This window comes from Salvia hispanica, chromosome 2, assembly GCF_023119035.1.
Source record: "Salvia hispanica cultivar TCC Black 2014 chromosome 2, UniMelb_Shisp_WGS_1.0, whole genome shotgun sequence".
NCBI lineage: Eukaryota > Viridiplantae > Streptophyta > Magnoliopsida > Lamiales > Lamiaceae > Salvia > Salvia hispanica.
In genome coordinates this window covers 18,468,982-18,491,909 of record NC_062966.1, presented here as the reverse complement: position 1 = coordinate 18,491,909, position 22,928 = coordinate 18,468,982, and the positions used below count along the sequence as shown (strand labels likewise).

At 31.1% G+C, this 22,928-nt stretch overlaps 2 protein-coding genes and 1 long non-coding RNA gene across 3 annotated transcripts; 2 read left to right on the top strand and 1 right to left on the bottom strand.

Annotated features, from left to right (window-relative positions):
- The first annotated feature begins 10,805 nt into the window (after window positions 1-10,805).
- Window positions 10,806-14,467, top strand: LOC125203622. The gene is made up of 2 exons (XR_007173405.1): window positions 10,806-13,293; window positions 13,397-14,467. It is a non-coding gene; the product is annotated as an uncharacterized LOC125203622 (long non-coding RNA).
- Window positions 14,468-14,913: 446 nt separating this feature from the next.
- LOC125205451 (serine/threonine-protein phosphatase PP2A-2 catalytic subunit) lies at window positions 14,914-19,343 on the top strand. The gene is made up of 7 exons (XM_048104390.1): window positions 14,914-15,214; window positions 15,330-15,592; window positions 16,685-16,799; window positions 18,306-18,414; window positions 18,497-18,574; window positions 18,685-18,876; window positions 18,961-19,343. Exons 2-7 carry the CDS (start codon window positions 15,340-15,342, stop codon window positions 19,132-19,134), a joined length of 921 nt encoding a protein of 306 aa, XP_047960347.1. The 5' UTR covers window positions 14,914-15,214; window positions 15,330-15,339; the 3' UTR covers window positions 19,135-19,343.
- A 1,297-nt stretch (window positions 19,344-20,640) lies between these two features.
- LOC125205452 lies at window positions 20,641-22,673 on the bottom strand. Its single transcript, XM_048104391.1, has 4 exons — window positions 22,515-22,673; window positions 22,258-22,378; window positions 21,153-21,443; window positions 20,641-20,930 (listed from the first exon to the last, which is right to left on the bottom strand). The coding sequence occupies exons 1-4, from the start codon at window positions 22,604-22,606 to the stop codon at window positions 20,817-20,819; spliced, it is 618 nt and encodes a 205-aa protein (XP_047960348.1). The 5' UTR covers window positions 22,607-22,673; the 3' UTR covers window positions 20,641-20,816.
- Window positions 22,674-22,928: the final 255 nt, after the last annotated feature.

Genomic DNA, 22,928 nt, shown 5'->3' with positions numbered 1-22,928 from the left:
GCGCAAAATAAATTGTTTCAATTTAATGTTTACAGTTACAAAATATCATTAAAGTATTTTGTTTGATTTTAGTATAAGTTGATTATTGCGTGTGTCGATAATTTGTCTGATTCATAATTGAAATCTAGATTTGTTGAAAGATACGGTACTGCTAAAGATTTCTTATTATGAATTGAAAGATATGTTACTATTAAAATATTTTGATTTTATAAATTAATATCAATAATTAATTTTGAATATCAAAGGTATATGTAAAAAATGTTGGATGTATTGAAATAATATACTAATATTGATTTATAGTATAATATTTGATTATATATTCAACTTAAAGATAAATTTCAGTAGTCCAAAATGATTGAAAGCTTAGATGTTGCATGGACGTGTTTATCATCGTAGATACATATGATAAAGTAGAGCTGCGCGAAATAATTTGTTTCAATTTAATGTTTACTGTTACAAAATATTTAATGAACTTTACCAAAAAGAGAAGCAAAGTTGTTGATTTCACGAGTAGGTACCTAAATGCAAAAGAAAATACAATGTTAATAATTTGTTAAAGAATAATGATAAGTTTAGTATCATGATGGAATTTCATATATATGTATATAAAATGTATAAAAATATTTTGCTACCTGTCCTTATGATTGAATAGCAACTCTGAGAACAATGTATGGATCTTCCAATAACCAAAAAGTGACAACTTTGCCCATTGTCAACTTATTTTCGTCGGAAAAGATTCTCCATCCATTAGTGAAAAACATGCGGCATCCAACTTTTCTTAGCCGCACTGCATAATGATGTCCATTGATTGTGAGAAATACCTTTTGGTTTTCTTCTTGGCTGAGTTGTTTTGTCCAGAATGAGTACCGAAGTTCCTTCAATAAATAAATTTAATAATATTATATAAAATTGAGTGAGTATATTTAAAAAATAATATTTCAGTAGATTTAGCTCGGTTAATAAATAATACTACTAGAAATATAAGGTTAGGAAGTTACCAATTTATATCTGTTGTTTTCCTGTATTATCACACTAAAAGAAGGTCTTCCTTGGTAATTCAAATAGTAATCTTCATACAACAATATACCTGAGAAATGTCAATATAAATCAAATATTTGTTAACTTATTAGATATAATATTTCTTTAATAAAATTTTTGTTTAGTTTTAGTTTAAGAATATATTACCTGGGATGGTGGGTGGACTCTTGATACTTCCATTTTTGTCAAAGATATCAACTTTGAACATTGCATTGTGGTTATATAGGAGAACTAAACTATCTTCTGCTTCAACTTTGTTATCATCAAGAAATTCTTTCCAACCATTTGTTAAGACATAATGATTGTGCTTATAATGAGCTTCGCTTTCCCATTGAAGTGGAGTTGAATCCATTGCTATTTTTGTATGGTTTGGAATGTTGCAGTTTGCAAATTCTGTAGGTAGTTTCTGTAAAAATTTAACAAATTTGTTTTAGTTAATTAAGAAAGTAATGAATTGGTTTTTACAGTTTAATAAAACCATAGAAACTGATTTTGAATATTACCATGGCATTTCGTTTGATTGTCGTGTATCTATGTATGCAGAATTTTGGTGTTACTCCCAAGCTTGTGTTTGTGGATGATGTTTAGCTTGAAGTCGACATTTTCAATCTGTAGTTGTTTTCTTTGAGAGAAGTCTTAAAAGGGGAATGAGAGTTGTGTGATTTGAAACGATTGGTTGGTAATGTGAATAGTCTAATTGGTTGGGAATATTAATAAATTAAGAGGGATGATGTAATGAGTATGGGAATATTCTGAATTTTGAAAATAGGGTTTTTGTTTTCAAATTGTATTTAATATAGGATTGCAAATACATATAATTATATTTTGTAAATTCATTTGATGTTATTATTAGTAAATATCTCAAAATTGTTTAATGATTTATTTTTTTTTTTGACAAAATAAAAGAATTACCTTAATTTACGTAATGCTTTTTAAAAGTTATTCACATTCCATTAATATAGGATTGTAAAAGTTATTCACATTCCAAAATAAAAGAATTACCTTAGTAGATTACCTTAATATAGGGTTGCAATTCACATTCCATTAAAAGTTATTTCCCTTTTTAAAATAAAAGAATAAAACATCCAGTTATTTTTACGTAATGCTCTTTGTATCCCACGATAATTGTCACTCTCATTCTTGTCCTCAAATGTAACGAAAAGTTAGTTGGAAAAGTTAGTGGACTGTGTGACCTATTTATTATTTGTGGTAAAAACTGTGACAATAATTTTGGGATGAACTGAAATGGAAAAGAGTGACAATTATTCTGGGATGGATAGAGACGTGGAGTGATTCCTAGGAGTACTTTTTTCTCTATGTTATTAACTTTTCAGTTCCGATATTTGTTTAACTTAAAATCAGAGTTTTGTTTTATTCAGAGATATTTTAACTCAGGTTTTGTTTTTTTTATTTGTTTTTCAGTTCCGATATTATTTAGTTTTGTTTTTTTGTTTTATTCAGAGATATTTTAACTCAGGTTTTTGAATCAAGAATAAATGCTTGTATATTTTGATTTTATGAATGATTAAATTTATAGTATATATTGACAATGCATGAATCAAGAATAAATGCTTGTATATTTTTTAACTCAGGTTTTCGTAGTATGTATTGATATTATTTTACATAGGTACAAATCAGTTTTGACAATGCATGTATTTTGGGAAGATGTGTTTTCTTGAGGTTGGAGATTGCGTATATCACCGATTATGAATGAAAATATATTTTGGATTTTGTCAATATTGATGTGAAAGTGTAGTCAATATGTCGTAGGGTTATAATGGATTTGTGTAGTAGTTGTCATCATTATATGTAGATTTGTTTTAGATTTGGTTAATTTTCAACATTGAATGGACTTGTATTGTTTATTTACTATTAGTCACGGAACATATATTTAGATTTAAATTTATATGTATTTGGAAAATTTGAATATATAGTACTCCATATATGATTTGTAATGGTGGTAATAATATTATTATGAAAAATAATAATATTTTAAACAATATATATAAATGTAATTCATATTTTTTTTAGCAAATCATATAGTACTACTAAAATAATTAGCAAAATATCCAATGCAACAAGTTAAATATATATACATAATATAGTTACAATAATTTGAAGCAAGAATGATTGTTTGTATTTTGTTAATTTTTATTTTGATTGGATGAATGAATAAATTTATACTAATAAATATTTGATATCGTAGTATGTATTGATAATATTTTATATAGATATATGTCACTTTTGACTATGCGTGAATTCAGGGAAGATTTGTTTCATTAAGATTGAACATATTTTACCATATCCGATGAGATATGAATTTTTTTTTTGGATTTTATCAGAAATGATCAATTGGCGACAGAGTCATAATTGATTTCAATAGTAGAGTAATTGTCATTATTATATGTGTATTTGTTTTAGGCAAAAATAATTAGCAAAATAGGCAATGCAACAAGTTAAATATAAATCCATAATATAGTTACAATAATCCAAAGCAAGTTTAATAGATTGAAGTTGTTCAATCATTCATACGTAATCTGCAAGATATTTGGGACGAGAAGTTTTCCGAGGTACTCTAGACTGTGATGATGGAACAATGTTTTTCTTTTTTGTTGTTGTGGTGGCATTGTTGGATTTTCCAATTTTTTTAGTTGCTTCATTCGATGGTGGTGTAAAATCTACAACAAGATAGTTCATGTTAGTATATATACAATTATAAGTAATATTATCATTAATTAATTTGATAAGGATATAGAATAGAACAATGATTAAGAATAATCGCACCTTTAGGGAAATTAACCTTCATCCGAATACCATTGTTTTCAGAGAAATGTATTATGAATGTATCCTCACCAACATATATGAAAGTCAATAAAGTAGGAATTCCAATGTTGTTATCAAGAAAAAATTTCTTCCAACCCATTGATAGATAAGTTCTGATATGGTGGCGTTTTTTCACTTTTTCTAAGTGAATTTTCCATTCTGAATTTGGAGATATTTTTAGGATGCATTTTTCTGGTATTATATTTTCGTACATATCTTCAAACTGTTGTGGAAATGCCTGTGATATACAAGTGACATATAAAAGTTATATAAATAATTAAACCGCTATTTGAATCACCTATAATAATAATATAATGATTATTGACAATGCAGACATCATTCTAAATTAAACGATGATTATTTAGGTCAAATGTATGATTAAAGTTTATGTAACGGTTAAATAATAGTTTGGCTACATTAAAGGTTGAAAAATAAATTTTAGAAAACTATTCTGCAATATAATTATAGATATTTTTTAGTAAAATCTTATATTTTGTATGATGTCACAAATAATATTGCTAATAAAATTACAGATTCTATTTTATTATTGTAAAGTAAAAAAGGATTGAATTCTTGTGATGATATGCATAATATTCAGTGTCATATTAAATAATTAAATATATGTTCATCTACTATATAAATTATGTGCTACATGTAAAACAGGTTTAGTGTCAACTAGAGATTGTTATATATTTATGTAACATGAATAAATATTGAAGTTCTACTCGCGATAATCATGACAATAATTAAAATATTTGTTGCAGATGAAATATATAAATTGTAAATCAAACAATTCTTACCATCATTTTTGCATGTTTGGAAGGGTTGTACACTTTGTGGAAAGTTGGTCTCCATTTGCATAGTATTGTTATTGTTTCAGACGAAACTTTGGTTGTGCTATAATATTCAAAATAACAAATGTCAGGTTTTATATGTTGATAGGAAATTTCGAATTTATTTAAACAGATGATGTTAAAGATGAATGAAGTAATATAGTAATAAATTTTTTCTTAAATATTTAAACTCTTACCGTGTTATCTCTTCAGAGTCCTCATCTTCATCTTCATATACTGCCTTCATTTTATTTTTTTCTTGTGATTTTTGGTTTGACTTTTGTTCCCATTTGTTTGATTGTGGTGTTAGAGTAATGAAGTCTTCAGGATTGTATGTTGCTCCATCTTCAATCCAGCCATAGCACGGGCGATTAGCTCTCGAAGTGTCTGGGTGTATAATTTGACATTGTATGTTGAACAAATATTATTTTGGTAGCAATATGAAGTATAAGTAGTATATTACTATTAAATAGTAGGAGTTCTTTTTATACGATATGATTAGTTGTGAAATGACATGCGGTCAGTTTTTGCCATCATTGTAAACATTTTGTCTTTTCAATATCTTTTACAAGAGCTGGCAGTCTTTTTATTTGAGTTTGACAGTTTTCAATATATATATTTAGAACTTAGTCATGAATTAGATTTGTGTAAAATTTAAATTTTGAGTTAAACTTTATTTGAACTTAAAGTTGGACTGAGATTACGTATTATTTAGTTGAGGTTCAAATTATAAAAAAAATGTATGTATAATTCAAGTTTTGCACCTATAATTTTATTTATGTACTATAAAGTAGAAAAACTGAAATTTGTGATTTAATTAGCTGATTTTAATCTTTGTGGGATAAGTCATATTTTGATCAAAGTTAATTATTTAATGGTTGTTTACCCTTAATTTAATACTTATGTAATTTTATTTTTGATTACAATACGCATACAATAAGATTTGCATTTATAATTTTAATTTAATGTTATTAGTAGTACTTCTGTCGTTTCAAGTAATTTAATTTGTACTACCAGAGGTGCATACAATATTTATTGGATTGAACGTGTCATCATTGAGTAAATAGAGGGTCAGGGTGATATTATTAGTGGTATGCATAGGGTTCTATATTTATAGATGTAATAATTAACTGTTATTGCATTTTGTAGGTTCAGTAATTATTCGTTGTTTTCAAGATAAAATTGTATGTTTTGTTACTAGGAGTACTATTAATTATAGAGATATATAGAGATGCGTGTATACTGAATTGTATGAAGAAATATACGTTTTATGCTACCCTATATAATATTTAATGTGTGTTATATAGTACGATTATAGTGGACATTTAACATTGATTTTCAAATTTATATTAAATGTAAATTACTTATAATCCATCCGTGTAAAATACTTTAACTAAATATTTGTTGTAAAATATTCTCCTTTATTGTATTTTGTCTTTGTTTGTTTTAATTTATTGATTTATTCTCTCTATTGATTTCAGGTGTGTTATTTAAAATTATTGGTAACTGTGTCTACTTTAAAAAGTATAGTTGTGCTCTTGCCGATTTATTTTCTCCTTTTCCTTTTTCTGTTAATAGTGAAAAACATTTCTTAGAAGATTTTCAGTTTCGACGCAAAGAAAAGCAAACAGAGGTAAAAATTTGTATTGTTTTGCTTGAGGAAGAAAATTTTGTATTCTTTACAAAAATTGGTAGTATTTCGAAGTGATTTCTTATAATAAATTTTATACGAAAAAACCCTTAAATATTTGAAGTACTCAAACTTTTAATGGATATTGTAGAAGTACTATTTTAAGTTTGTAATTGTTTGTATAATAAAGTCTGATTTTTTTGTAGTATAAAATGTCAACTTCTGATGGGGAATCTTCTTCAAGCCCTACCTTTGATGTGCAGCCGAAGATCTGCGTTCGTGTGAACAGGAATTTCAATTTAAATACATTAGTAAGATCTTAAAATTAGGATTCCATTATTTGATTATAATGTCATTTATCAAAATATTGTTTATTGAAATAATTATTTGATATTATTTTTTTTATTTTTTTATTTTAATAGGTACTGCCTCCTAATTTTGTAAGAAGTGATTCGTGTTTAATACCTAGAGAGTGTAAAATAATTATGTTTTCCACTCAATTTCAATGGGAAGTTGAAGTTTATTTTCGTCACAGATGTTATTATTTGTTATATGGATGGAAGAATATTATTACTGAGAATAACGTTGTAGTGGATGACACAATAACTTTGGAGTACAAAGGTGGTGGGTTGTTCATGGCTGATATCTACGCGAGTTATGGCTTGATCAAACCTGCACCAAGATTACCAAGTAATTATTTTAACTACATATATAAGTTGATTTCAATTTAAATATGTATAATGTTTAATTATATTTAATAATTGAATCTTATTATTGTAATTTTAGGTATTTTACAAAGTTCAGCATTCCAGCATTCCTTCAGAGCCGTTTGCATGGACCTTCTTTTAGTGTAGTCATACAAGAAGAAAAACGTTATGAATTGGTAATTTTTGATGTTGTATGATACTCTCTATTACTATAATATATTACTCTTTATTAGTAATAATATTATTCATGAGTAAGGTATGTTTCTAATAGTTTATTAATAATATATTTCATTTTATATATTTGTTTATCTAAAATATGTTTTTTATCAAACTAAACCTTTTAGATTAACATATTTTGATTGTTTCAATTATTTTATGTATGATTAAAAATTTTAATTTGAATATGATATCGATATTTTGTTTTTCAAATGTAGGAACTACCATTTTCATTTTTGAGACAACATCTACCTGAAAGGGAATTTCATCAAGTTGTTCTTACGTGTGATTGGCGATATTTTTCTATGAAAGTAACACAATGTGATGATGATTTGATAATTTTGCATAGTGGTTGGAGAATTTTCTATGATGAAAATGGTTTGGAAATTGGGAGCATAGTTACTTTTATGCTCTCACCAGATCCATACATCACTTTCAAGGTTACTATTGAACCATGATATTTCAAACTTTGATGATGTACATTATTTTCATTTTTTGGGTAATTTTTGTTTGTCATAATTCTAAGATGTTTGTGTTTAATAGTATGAGTGTTTAACTAATTATTAATTATTTTGTATGATTATATGTTTAGCTCTATGGTTTTGAGATGTTGTAGATGTTGGATTATCATTGTGGTCTAAGATGAAAGTATTGGCGTTGTAGCTCATATAGTATGTTTATATGTATAAAAAGTTATAACAGATTCGATGATACTACATTGATGTTAGTCATTTATACTCTAATATTTATCGTAGTGATTGAATCCATGATATATTGTATTCTTTTATGTGTGTATGTATGAGATATATTTTGGATTTTAGAGTTTCAATGTAAAAGAAGAATTGTCAATTGGTGGTAGTGTAATTATGAATTTAAAAAGTTTTTGTCATTAAGATTTGTCGATTCGTTTTAGATTTTGTTATATTTTCAATGTAGTCCAGTTGTTTTGTTTTGTGTATGTTGTATATTTTTGTATGCATTGCATGTTATTTATATTTATATTTACATTTAATTTATATATTTTGAATAATTGGATGAATAGTAGTAGTAGTATTAAGTGTATACTTTACTTACAACAATGTTGAAGCAATTTCGACGGATTTAATATTTTACTAGCTATCATATTTTAATTTTAACAAGATATTTATGTTTACCCATATGAAAATAGTAACTAATACAAGAAAGTAATATCATATATAATAGTCAAATAAGGTATGTTGTATAATAGTGTATTGATAGTAATAAATATAAAAGCATAAATCTACTTTATTGGTTAAAACTTAATAACAAGGGATGGTGCATAAATATTGGTTAAATAAGCGACTTCCTCCTAATTTCCTCCTTAAAACCGAGAATTTAGGGTGTAGGTTATCTCTATACCATTACCATTTGATAAATATTTCTATATCACTATATTATTGAAATTAAACAAATATTTTTTGCATTTATATGTAATTTGCAAGATATGTATTTACCCCAGTTTCTGCACTATTATTTATTTAGTTTAACATAATTCATGATATATTTATGTAATTTAGATGTTTATATTCGTAGTAAATTTTGTGTCATTGATAATTGCACCATAAATATAATACAAAATAGATGCTAATTGATGAGTGCATACTACATATTGTCTACTACTGATAGAGTACTTAAAACATTATCAATTAAAAATACATATTGTTTGTTCCACAAATTACAGTTTTTGAAATCCACTTACTTGATCAGCAATTCTCCAAAACATTGTATTTTGTCACCGTCATCACTGCAAAAGATATAGTGATAGTCTTCAAAACATTCTATTTATGATATCGATAATGACCTTAATTATTAAATGGAGTTAGTAAGGTATGTTTTCCTCCTACTAATGTTGTTATTAAATATTTATTTAATACTACTATAAAAAATTACAATCTTAAACATTGTATTTTGTCATGATTAATGGGGATTGTTGCGTAACATATAGCGCAAGATTATTTTTTTTATTTATCAATCAAAGAAATATCATGTATTGAGTTAAAACATGAATTATAGACTATTTATTTTTACCTCAGTCATAGTAACTTTGAACTTGATGGTAGAGGTATTCCTTATCAACTGAAAATTCAATTTCATTCCAGTGTGGAATGAGTTTTCATGGAAGAAATTTGACCATCCTGTTGAGACTGTCACTCTATCTTTAGTGCTCTTCAAGTATGTTTGCCACTTTCTCTCTTGGAATTCAAAGATTGCGACTTCAACGTCTTTGTTCATCACATGTGTCCTCCAGAATTGAATTGGTATGTGCTATAATGTTGATTACATTAATTTATCAATTTCAATTGTTCAATTTATAAATCAATAAACTCAATGATTATTAAATATATTTATGAAATAAAAATATAAATTCTTACCAATTTTTTGTGATTTGATGTTGCCATGGTTGATTTGAAAGAAGGTGAAACGATGAGTTCTGAAGATGATGGTCTGTCGATCATGACGATAGCTCCTTCTATAAAGTAATGATTAAAACATGGAATATTAAAATTTATATTAACAAAGTTGAATTTATTGTAATTTCTTACCCCATTCTGGTTGGTATTCTTTAGCACATTGCGTAGTGCCATCATATATTTCCACATAGAAGCAATTGGGTGAAATCAGATCAAAAGTCAAGATATCTCCAGCTCTCAAGTGGTTATCTTTGTGGAATTTCTGCCATCCATTGTCCAAGCACATTTTTCTGTTTGGAAGTTGTTTGATTGCTGCTATCCAGTAGTTATTAAACCTGTTTTCAAGCTCGCACGTTGGGCCTATTGTAACATCCCGAAATTCCGTAAATTTAGAAAAAAAAAATTGTTAAAATGCAATGGAAGTCGACAATTAAAATTAAATTAGAAGTCTCGGTGAGTAAAGATTTGCGTGTTGAATTAGTAGGAAAATAAATGGATTAGATACGTGTTTGTATTGATTGTAAAATGTAAAATCTAGACTAAGTGTTGTGGTGTAGGATTTTAGAAGAAAAGTATTAAAATTGAGAAAAAAAAGAAAGGAATTAAGAAAAATGGAAAATGGAAAGGTTTGTATTTATCCCTCAAAAACTAGAACCTACGAGATTCTTCTCTTGGCACACACTTTTACACCTCATACACACACTCACCGTGATACATATATTGATACACACACACACCCTATGGGGGAGATACGCAGTCCCTCCGCCGGCAGCATTGCGCCTCCGGCAACCTTTGTTCTTTGTTGAAAGTGGCACCCTCTCCTCGTCTCCCTCTCTGTCTCGATCTTTCTCTTGCTACTCACAAACATATGGTACTTTTTGTGGCTGATCGACTATTTCTAGCCGTCATTACTTGATTTCAGCGACAATAGATTAGCTTTGTCTCCCATTTGTGTAAGTAATGTTCCTATTTTGTGTATTCTTTGAATTTTATATGTGACTGAAAGTTAGGGCTTCTTTTTGAAATTTATCCCCAAATTATTGGTTTAGCAAATTGGGTGAAATTTTAGTATATTAATGGACATTTCTGTTCTTACTTATGATTGGGGAGTTGAGTTGGACGATGAGTTCTGTTATGCATTCATGGGAATATTTGCTACATGATTAACTAAAGATCAATGAAGAAGAGTTGATACTTGAGGCTAGGTTGTTTAACTGATTCTGGAACTCAAGATTTTAGAGCAATGATAGAATTTTATAGAAGTTGAGAATGATATAAAAGGATAACATATTTTATATTTAAATTAGTTTGGATTGATGTTAGTATATGTAATAAATATGTGCTAAAAAGGTAATCTTTACCGAGATATAATACGGGCAACGAGCAGAAGTAGGATTAAGGTGATTCTGGTTTCAAGGTGTTTTGGAATTTGAGATTAAGTGATCAAAGTAGCTCTTTTGTTGTACATTTTCCCAAGTTGGGTCGCTTGCCAACCTTTTGTGTTTGGGTAATTCTTTTGTTATGCTAGTTGTGGCATGCACAAGAAGTGTAATATAGTTGGAACATTTAGTTACCGCGTGCACCTTTGTTGAATATGTATATTTGTAAATTGTTATCCTAGTTCCATAAATATGTATATTTGTAAATTGTTATCCCAGTTCCATAAATATATATATATAGACTTTTAGAGCAGTTTTCTTTTCGATTACCAAGTAATGAAAAACAATTCATCTATATATAAATTAAGAATCAAGGATTTTCTGTTAATTCAATACTTGTACCAAAATGTGACATCACTTGCATGATTATTAAATTAATCCGGTAAGGGGTGTTACACCTATCTCAACTTGATATTTCTCTTGAAATTTTTCTGGAAAGATCTGTTGTAGGGAGTATTATTTAACATAAATGTAATTGTCTTTTTGAATCTTGATGATACAAGAAATGTTATTTCAAAAAAAAAAGCTAAAAGTAATAAATAAATTTCAATACATACCATTTGTGATTGTTCATCGGATGAAATTATCGTAGTAAATCTTGCAATGTTATCTTCTGAGTATCTCTCCTCTGGTTGCATAGACATTTTTTAACCACTTGAACGTTTGAGATTTACAAAGAGAATATGGAAGATGGAAATGGTTTTAGATGTGAGAGAATATTTACAGGAGTAATTGTGAAAGATGGAAATGGTTGTTGTCTTTATTGAATGTTAGGTGAGAAGTATTTTAATATATTGTACTCCACATACGTATTCTCTTTCTATTGACAATTTAGTAATTAAATAATATTATAATTAGATGAATATGTAATTTGCTAATACGATAATTAGATGAATACGTAACTAATTAATACTATTATAAATAGATGAAAAGTTATTAACTATTACTTGTGCATCGTTCAAGTATAGTGTTGCATTTGATGTTGTTGTGATTTTTGTTTTCTATGTTTTGCCGAATTTATCTCCTAATTTGCATGTTGTTTTATAATTTTTCGCAATAATTTTTGAGGGTTTGTTGGAAAGATTCGTTTATCAATTAACATAGAAAAAATTGTAGTTTGTGTTTGCAAATTATATAATAATATGATTTTATATTTTTAATATTATAACTGGTAGTATTAATATGAAGTACAGCATGTATAAATATAAATTATTGTACAAAATCATATGAATATCGCGTGTTTTTCTATTGACATTGTTGGTATGATATATTTTTAATATTTCTATATATATTTTGTTTTAGAGTACTGAAGATTGTGAATAATTTAAGGTTTATATTAATTTTCTTAGAAATAAATATTTGTCATTATTATAAAGAGTGAATGTTGTATTTGTAGAGGGATTTTGTTTTTCTTACTGATTTATAAGAAAATATCTATTCATAAATATTGTATTCTCAAATATTGTACTCCCTTTGTTTCGAATAATTTAGTACCAAATTATGAATACATATTTGGACGTTGTATACAAAAGATTTGGCACGGAATGTCCTCAGCAGCGCAACGCGCTGGGGATTTACCAGTGTATTGAATAGCTTGGGCTAAGACTCAACCCTATTTGCATCAATGTAAACATGAAATTCAATTAGTCCACCTATTTATAATACTAATGGGCCAGCCAAGCGGGCCCAAATGAAATGAGCGAGTGATAAGATCCAAAATTAAATACGACGATTATTTTGCCCCAATTCCATATATTTTAAATCTATCTCCATTTGAAGGATTAATAAGAATTGCTGAACTCCGACTGCAATTCAAGTATGAGAATCTATTGCCCCTCGATGTAAATTAAATCATTCTTTTCGTGATGATCCTGAATTATTGATTGGTGGATAATTTGATATGCTACGATATTATTGATGAAATATGTTGGAGCACTACTTTTAATATGAGTTAGATGTTATATAGACTAAGAATTTAGTTTTTCATGGATCACTTGTGTCGCATTATGCTACGGTTGCACAATAGAGCCTGGATGAGATTGGTCTGATAGTCACAATTAGCGGTTGGTATCATGGCTTAAATGGCGTTTGGTTTGGCAGTTTTATTTTTTGTATGGCCCGTGCAATGGGCCCCGGCCCAAGCTTTGGAGGCTGCAATGGCTAGTTAACTTATCGGTAAAATTTGGTCCGATACATATCTGTATTCCCCATAAATAACATGTAATTACACTTTTGTCCCTGAATTGTCTTCCTAAATTTTTGTTTCTTTCTTATGCAGAAAGAGATTCAACCAAACTTTTTACAATTTGAGATTTACAACCTGCATCGACCCCCTTCTCCTTCAATCCCAATTCGACCACATATTCGTCGCCGATCCATCGGCGAACACAGCGGCCCTGGCCCATCCGCCACCAGAACCACCGATCGCCGCTCAAGTCGGCATATTCGGAGACCCAGCGTGCCTGCAAGTAGGTGTGTTGAAGACGAAGGGCATGACAGCGGCGCTCGCGGGTAATTCGGGTGTGTTGTTCATGGTTTTGCGGCGTCGGATGAGGCGGAGAGATAGTGGAGGAAGATGGGGGAGGATGGGGCCCATTTTCTTATCAATTTTGCCATAGGATTTCTGGAAGTCAAAGCCCTTAGGATTTGGATAAATTTCTCATTCTAAACAAAACAGATGTTGTGTTGTTGTGGTGTGAGATGGGTGCACAAAAGAAAGTGCGCGGCGGCTATGCATGAAATTTTTTGGAGATGTGCTTACCCAATTAGAATTCTTGAGGGACAAAGTTGGAAATAAGAAAATGAATGAGGATATTGAGGAATTTGTGGGCAGCAACTGATGTTCCTTTACTGGCAAACCAAACGTTTAAGTTAAAATCGTTAACCGCAGAAAAGGAACTTTCTATGAGACTCCAAACATTTTCTAATGAAACGATAACCGACAAACCAAACGAGCCCAAGTTAAAGCTAGTTAAACTCAGGCATGTTGCTCATACAACAGTGACAGGGCTGTGATATATGATTCCAATTGTGCGGCATCGGGAGGGATATTGTTTGATACAGCTGGGGAGTAGATGTTGGGTTACACATTGCGGTGTAGACTGAATTATGAGCAATATATGATGGACTTACGTTGGCGTAAGAACGTGTGTTTGGAAATATTATTGTGAAAAGCGATAATATGACAGTTGAATTAGTGATATGTATAATTTATGAGCATATGTGCTTAGTGTATGAGCTATACTAGAACAGGGCAATGCCCTCTCCTTGTAAAGATGATAATATGACAATTGATTTAGTGACTATATGCTCAGTTTATATTAGAATTATAGGACATTACAATGTTGAATGCCCTATGAACCAAAAAAAATAACTTGGTTTTACTTTATTTGACAAGGAAAAAAAATTTGAATTAAAAAAGTCTAGGTGAAATTGTATTTTATGAGAAATTAACTATAAAGTCAGTTTGTATTTTTTCTCAACTTTCAAAGCTTGTTGCAAAAATTCATTTAAAAAATAACACACCATGAAATACATATGCCTAAAAGTAAAACTAGTAGTACTACCCAATATAATATCGGAACTATGTACATTAATTAATTAAGCACACCACCTTTGATTTGACCCCCCGTTCGAATACAATTTTGTCACTATAAATCATGTTACATAGAATTATTCACTACCTAAAAAGGCCTAATATTCTGTTTGGCATTTCTCACGCCACTGCATAATACTTATTTTGTTTTCCTTCTAGGAATACCATTTAAATTGAATAAAGACCCCTTTCTTTTTTAGGTGTTTTAAAAATTACTGAATAAATTGGTCAAAAACATTTGGAGTTCATTTGAGTTGCATTTTACATTCCGTCTTTGCATTCTAGTTCCAACTCCACACACACACAACAACAACACACACACATATTATTTATATCTATAATAATTTGTTTTAGATAAATGTTTAAAATACATACTTTCCCAATCATTTTTGGAATTTAGATTCTCGGGAAAATGGAAATAAATCTCAGAAATAAAAAAATCATGAAAAAATTCCGATTTCTGGTATCTTGCTGAAAAGTTGTTCAAAATCGAGATCTCAGGTGATCCCGCGGCTCACCGAGTTTTACTTTCTGTAATTCGGATTTGAATCTCGGATTCAAATTCCAGATCAGAGGTGCGGAGCATTCAAGTAGCTGAATTTCTGTTTTTCTATAGAGAAAGAAAGATGCCGGGGCATGGGGATTTGGATAGGCAGATAGAGCAATTGATGGAGTGCAAGCCGCTGTCGGAGGCGGAGGTGAAGATTTTGTGCGATCAGGCGCGGGCGATTTTGGTTGAGGAATGGAATGTGCAGCCGGTGAAATGTCCCGTTACTGTGTGCGGTGATATCCACGGCCAGTTCTACGATCTGATCGAGCTTTTCCGGATTGGAGGCAATGCTCCAGATACAAATTACCTCTTCATGGGAGACTATGTTGGTCAGTATTTTACCTTTCTCCTTGATTCTCCGCTAGATTTATTAGAAAGATGTTTTCTGATCTGTGTTGGTATGTATAATGTATGTATATATGATTTGAATGTTTGGTGACTTGGATAAATCGTCGATTTGCTTCTGACAAAGGTTGTTTTTAGTGGTCACGGAGTATAAATGGATGATTTTGTGAACTGAAGAAATTTGATGTGGAGTTGTTTTATCTGTTTCTAGAAATAATATGGTGGCACCTAAGTTTTGAAGGGTACATTGCTTGGTTTATAAAATGAGAGAAGAAGAATGCCCAAGGAAGTTCCTTGTTTGCAGAATGTCTAATTGGTCCATCGGATAAGGCGAATGAGCTTAATTTGTATTCTTATTAATTACTAATTGTTTCGTGTTCCTCTGAGTTTGAAGATTAATTGTCAAGCTTCCTGCATTGTTGGTGAGCTTGTTAATCTTTGACAAAAGAAAATTAGTGGTTAATATCTGTTTTTTAATTGGTCCCAAGCTACTCTAGATGTGCAACAGAATAGTATGGGGTGATTTTGATTGGAGCCAATTGCATTGGTTGACTGTTTCAGCGGCTGCTAACCGCTAATGTTGAAATGCTGAAGGAATGAGACTAGTGGTCAGTGGGAATGTTATATCATTGAGGAAATTTCGGTTTAAAATCTGTTGCATTCGCACTCGACTTTTCTTTTCATCCAACTTTTATGTCATTATTATTGCAAAACAAATGAAAAAGAAGTTATTAGCTTTATATTTATTTGTTCAACTATTCTTTTGTGATGCCAAATATCAGTGGGAATGTTATATCATTGAGATATATGTTCCACTATTCTTTTGTGATGCCAAATAAAAAATTGGGACTCGTTGCGTGTCACTGTGACGTTAACCCGTTGCAAAATATTTTACGTCATGTCTCTATCTTTCACAATCTTCTCATTTAGTAAATTGCTATTTGCATTTGGATTATCTGCTGTTGATTGTCGTATTAGATTAATTTCTTCTATTAATTGTAACTTTTATTCCATACTGAGATTGTGTTACTTGATCTACCATCAAATTCCATTAAGAAAGTATTCATTGAATGCAGATCGCGGATACTACTCAGTTGAAACTGTCACACTTCTAGTGGCTCTGAAAGTCCGTTACAGAGATAGAATCACAATTCTGAGGGGCAACCATGAAAGTCGACAGATCACTCAAGTGTAAGTCTCTGCCTTCTCTGGTTTGGTTTCATTGTGTTAAAGGCTCAAGCTCTAAAGATGACCTGGAGCTTGACATATCTGAGATGCAAAATTGTGTCCTTTCATTGTTAAATTCATCTCATGATGTTTGCTGTCCACAGATGTTACAGAAGATAGGACAATGCCCCCCACCCCCCCAAAAAAAAAAAAAACAAGTTAAGGGTCTTGGTCGTGTTGGTTTTAAAAAATGGAGTAGTGCACAATATTTAAAAAAATCAGCCATTACTCATAAATTATAAGAATATTTCAGGATCATTGTAGTTATAAGCAACGATTATGAAACGCAGTACCCACCCCACCCGCCCTAAAGATGAAAATGGAAGTAAAAGAAGAAACTCCTAACGCAACAGCAATTAGTAGAAAAAAAAAAGAAGGAATGGGGAAGTAAATAAACAAATGAAAGGGAAAATCAACACCAATTTGAGGAAAACGTTGATGGGGAAATGATGAAAGCTTTCTTTACAAGAAATTAGGTCTTGAAATGACCAAAACTAGTGGGATCATGGGATGAGTAGGGTGCACCATCAGATGCATATGATTGATACTCCAGATTTCCCCTTAAATCCACTACATGCAGTATCACTTATATTGTCTGTGGTATGAACTCTATTAAAGAAAAGAACAAGAAAAGGTTCAAAAGGCATGCCTAGATGCTGACATCTGTAAGGGCTTATGCCATGTATAGGAAATCGTATCGCCCCTTGCCACCTGCATCATGTCACACCATTTGTAGCTATGGTATGGTTAATTTGATCTATTACTATCTTCAACTTAATGACTTATGACACATTGAAATTTGATCACCAATTCCAATTGTTTTTACTCTGTATCACAGGCAAGATTGTATTATGACTATTTAGTAGAGGAATCTACTTTGACTTTGGGAACTTGTTGAGGAATAAGTTTGTACGAGTGCATGTCTGATATTTCATTGAAATTCAGTTTCATGAAAATACAGTATGTTGAAATATATTGTCCGTCGATTGTTTTGTATGTATTTGTTCAATAAAAGTTTGTAGGCAGGGACGGAGCCAGGAAATTATAATAGGAGGGACAAAAATATTAACATACAAATAAATAAATATAAAAATAATATATATACATTAAAATAATATAGTATTTTATCTTAGAGGAGGGTGAGCCTTCGTGTGTAGGTTAGGAGTGGGGCAAGTAAAAAAATATTTTTTCTAAACAAGGGGGGCAAATTAGTTGAATATGTATATATTTAAGTATTATAATATATATATTTACATGCTACTAGAAAAATGAGCTGGGGCATTTGCCCCTTCTCAAAATACTATAGATCCATCCCTGTTTGTAGGTAAGGACACAACACTTTTAATTTTTGAGGGCTTGTGGACACTTCATTTTGTTAGCACTAAATTGAGAAGGTTGCTTGCAATACTCATGCATCAGTGCTAGATGCCTTGCATGTAAAATTGTTGATAAGACGCTTTTTCATGCCAGGTATGGGTTCTATGATGAATGCTTGAGGAAGTATGGCAATGCCAATGTGTGGAAGTTTTTCACTGACCTTTTTGATTATTTGCCCTTGACAGCTCTTATTGAGAGTCAGGTTTGCATGATAAACACAATTATTTTTCAATTTGAATATATTACATTTTCAACATCTAATATCCAGCACTATGTTATTGTAGATCTTCTGTTTGCATGGGGGTCTCTCTCCTTCACTCGACACCTTAGACAATATCCGAGCTTTAGATCGCATACAAGAGGTACAAACAATAATCCTGTCCATGAATTCAATTTGATTTCCTAGCAACTATTTCTAGTGATGCTGCTTTAAATATTGTCCCAACTCCATTTCATGATCTGTTTCCTGTAGGTCCCACACGAAGGACCAATGTGTGATCTCTTGTGGTCTGATCCCGACGACCGCTGCGGTTGGGGCATATCACCCCGTGGGGCTGGCTACACCTTTGGACAGGATATAGCTTCTCAGTTCAACCACACCAACGGCCTCACTCTAATCTCAAGAGCACATCAGCTTGTGATGGAGGGTTTTAATTGGTGTCAGGTTTGTCTAGAATCTCAAATATTTTAACTCACCGTTGGTGCAATCGGAACAAGCCATAGTTATTATACACTGCTGCATTTGTAGGACAAGAATGTGGTGACCGTTTTTAGTGCCCCAAACTATTGTTACCGTTGTGGGAATATGGCTGCAATTCTTGAAATTGGGGAGAACATGGAGCAGAACTTCCTTCAGTTCGATCCGGCTCCCCGGCAGATCGAACCCGACACCACGCGCAAGACTCCAGATTATTTTTTGTGAACTCAGCAACTACCCGTAGTGCATGCTTGCAACTATGTTACTGTAGATGTGTCGTAAGAAAAGAGTATTGTTATTTGAGAATTATTTACTTCTACACCATTCTTTTGTTTGGAGTTTGCTCTACTCCCTACTTTGGTTATGTGCTCAAGATATTTGATGCAGAGTTAGTACCTGCAAGGATGGAGATGGAGTTGCCTTTTTTTTTTGCCTTTGTATATGTTATCCCCAGTGAAAAAAAGAAAAATAAAAAAAAAAGAATTTGTGGCCTCTAATATCATCATCTGTAATTTACACATAGGAAGCAGATTTTCATAACCAATGCTAACATTTACTGGTGTTATCAAAGTTTTTTTTTATCTTATCTTGGATGAGGGATGCCATTTCACTTAATGCTCCTTAGTTATCTCATAAATGAGCTTTTCTCTTACTTATTTTTATATAAATATTTGATTATAGTTCATCTATGCTATTTATTATTATATGGTACGGATCTCATTTCTTAGGACATAATTTTGGAATGAATAGTAAATCATGTTGGATCAGACAAAATGAAGATTTTGATACTCCCTCTCTCAAATTTTGTCATAGTTTGACTGGACACTAGTTTTAAGAATTATGATGGAAAGTGGGTTGAAAAGTTGATAAGATGTGGGTCATACTTATAAATATTAGTTTTATAATAAAATTTGAGTATGAATAAGTTAGTGGAATGTGGAGGCATTACCAAAAATAGTAAAAAGTGAAATATGACAATTTCAGGGACGGAGGGAGTATTATTAAACGTTCAGACTAACTGTCACAGCAGGTTTAAATACGTTTCCAGTGAAATATAACCTACTTGATCTGACCTTGAATACATGTCTATTTTTGGTAAATGTTTCCTCAAATAAGTACTAGTAAGTATCTCATTGTAAAATTTGAAAAAACATCTTTTTTGCAGCGAACTTTACCAAGAAATCAATTTTTTGGTCCGTAATATTTGAAAATATCATTTGAGGTCCATTAACTTCGATATAATATCGTTTGACCTACTTTTACACTGTTTCAAATTTTTTTGGACGAGAATATACTCAAGCCCATAAATGGCATTTTACTCTATTTATTCTCTCTTCTTTATTAAAATATTTAATTTCTCTATTTTGATTTTTTTTGCCCCATTCTTCTATTTTTCTCTGTTCTTCCCCATTTTTTCATTCTCTCTTTTAATAAAGGGGCAAATAAAAATTTAAAGAGATAAATTAAATATTTTAATAAAACAGAGAAAATAAATAGACCAAAATGTCATTCATGAGGATATTTTCATCCAAAAAAATTTAAAATAGTGAAAAAGTACCTCAAAAAATATTCTCAAATATTACTAATCAAAATTGATACCTTGACAGCGGAAAAAAAAAAAATATTCCATCTTAACATTTTATACAATGAGTCAACTTTGAGGCACAAAAAGGCCTTTAAGAGTGAGAGTTCGACCATATTGGAAGTTTCAACTCCAACAAAATGTCAGGGTAGAAAAAAGAGGTAATCAATTAATAGAAGAAAGAATAATAATTACAGAAATTCTTGATACAAGGCAAAACAGGCAATACAGCAAAATAAACAACTCGGAATATTGGCCATAACTTACAACAGTCTTCATTGGAAAGCAAAAAAAAGTTCCTATATGATGTAATCGTAGATTGGACTTAAAACCTAGAACTAGTAGGAAGCCTCATTGGCACACCACCAGGCGCAGCAGCACGCTTCCGCCTGAAGTAAATGAATGAGCCACTGCTTACGAGCAAAGCCAACATAAGGGCCTGCGGAGTGGAATTTACAGTACAAAGCATATACATAAGCAAGAAGTTGATTAATCAAAATAGACAATACATGTTATATTTATGTGAGGAGAATAACTTCTAGGAAAAAAGAAGGCCAATGCATGACACCAAACGTGTCAATCTCAAGTTCTTTCTATATCAAAAGCTATCCTTGGACAAGAATAGATGTACAAAAAGCATTTAAAAAGGGGAGTAGTTTACCTCAAAACCTAGTACTGACAATTTTTCTTCGTTTACAGCAGGTATACAGCTCCTGTAAGTGACATAAGAGCGTGGTCCAGCATTGGAGGAATCGCTGTGTAATCTTCTTTGCCTCGTTGAAGAAATACTCATGTCTCCATCATGCTGATTAACACCCAACTCCATAAACTCAAGAGTAGATCTTTTCTTATGTTGTTTTGTACCTTTTGAGTCTTTGGACCCAATTCCAGAGGGTACACATTTCAGACGAATGCGATATCCAGTTTCACCACAACGATATTTTTCATCACTCTAAGAAACAATAAGAAATATATCAGGGTGTCGACTCTTGAGAATTCAAAAAACATATTAGTATAAGAAGAAGAGAAAAATCCAGCAGATTAAATATAGTAGTACTATATTGTGGCATTTTAGCATATCGTCCCAAATAAGTTGTGTTCCATAACAATTAACACCTCAATTAGCTAGCATTCTCAAGCATAACAAATACATAACCATAAGGTGGAAATGGTGTCGTTGCTAAATTTACTAAGAGGAAAAGGTCGTGGATTTTGATTTCCTGCTGTGGGTTATATACCTTGCACTAAATTTTATCAAACTCCACAGATAACTTATGGTTTTAATTTAGAGGCGAACAACACAAATGCATTCCGTCAAAGACATTAAGAGAAAATGATGATACTATATATTTGGCTCATACGGAATGACAAACTGAATCCTGTGACGGTCAAGAAATAAACCAGCAATAGAACTAACACTGCTCTTACAAGAGGAAAACAAGAGTCATCCTGTTAAATATGACATGATCAAGGGTGTAATATGGCATACAGCACACAGTCTCCTATGCTGCAAGGCTAACTGCTAGGACTAATCTTAATTAATATAATTCCAAATAGCATCCATCCAATGAAGTTCCATCTACAATCTTAACAAACTTAATAGACATCATATATTAAGCTTCCGACTCCAGAATAGTAAGGTAATCTAAATGATGTGATCAATTTTGAACTTATACCCTAATTTATAAATTGAATTTCTAGAAAAACAATCATCAAATCAAGACGAGCGAAACCAATCCTATTATGATTCTCAGAGTGATAGGGACCTTTTCAGAGCGAAGGCATGGTATGCAAGGGCCAGAAGGAGAGCAATCAAAGGTGACATTTCCACCATTTGGCGTCTCCTTAATGCCCATCAGGGTTCTCCCTTTCATTGCTATTGATTCACTGCGATTTCAGTAAATTATCAATTAAGAAGAAATCACATCTTGCAAACAAAATTCGAATTGCAGCTCCTCAAAAGGTCCACATTTTACATACAGAGAACAAAGAGAAAATACGGAAAAAAGTGATGGAGACTTACAAATTGTAAGCAAGGGTAATATTCCCTGAGAGAAACGAAGTTAGGAAGAAGAATAGAGGAAGTAGCAATGGCGGTTTGGCGGAGTAGAGCATTTTCGCCTCTGTGTTTTCTCCTCTTCCTCCTGTGTTGAAACTAGAAATCTTGCCCTTCGTAGATCTCTTTCGAACTTATCAAAATACTATAATCACCCCAACTATTTCAACTTATTCTACTTCGACCCCTGTACGCTATAGCAATTGCAATATGGACTATGAGTTCTTATTTTTCTCATACAAAAATTTAATGATAGTACAAAATTTGATCAATTTCGTTTGAAATCAGAATATTAATTTATACGGAGTTTTTTTTTAAATCATCTTTGTATAACATATTGTATTTTGGTAATATTTAAACGACCTTATCTTCTTTTCTTTG

Excerpts from the sequence above, each read along its gene's own strand:
- LOC125205451 (XM_048104390.1), top strand. The coding sequence starts at position 15,340 with ATGCCGGGGCATGGGGATTTGGATAGGCAGATAGAGCAATTGATGGAG. Across the intron at positions 15,593-16,684 it reads CTTCATGGGAGACTATGTTG|ATCGCGGATACTACTCAGTT; the intron begins GTCAGTATTTTA and ends CATTGAATGCAG. Across the intron at positions 18,415-18,496 it reads CAGCTCTTATTGAGAGTCAG|ATCTTCTGTTTGCATGGGGG; the intron begins GTTTGCATGATA and ends ATGTTATTGTAG.
- LOC125205452 (XM_048104391.1), bottom strand. The coding sequence starts at position 22,606 with ATGCTCTACTCCGCCAAACCGCCATTGCTACTTCCTCTATTCTTCTTC. Across the intron at positions 22,379-22,514 it reads ATTACCCTTGCTTACAATTT|TGAATCAATAGCAATGAAAG; the intron begins GTAAGTCTCCAT and ends CTGAAATCGCAG. Across the intron at positions 21,444-22,257 it reads CATGCCTTCGCTCTGAAAAG|AGTGATGAAAAATATCGTTG; the intron begins GTCCCTATCACT and ends ATTGTTTCTTAG.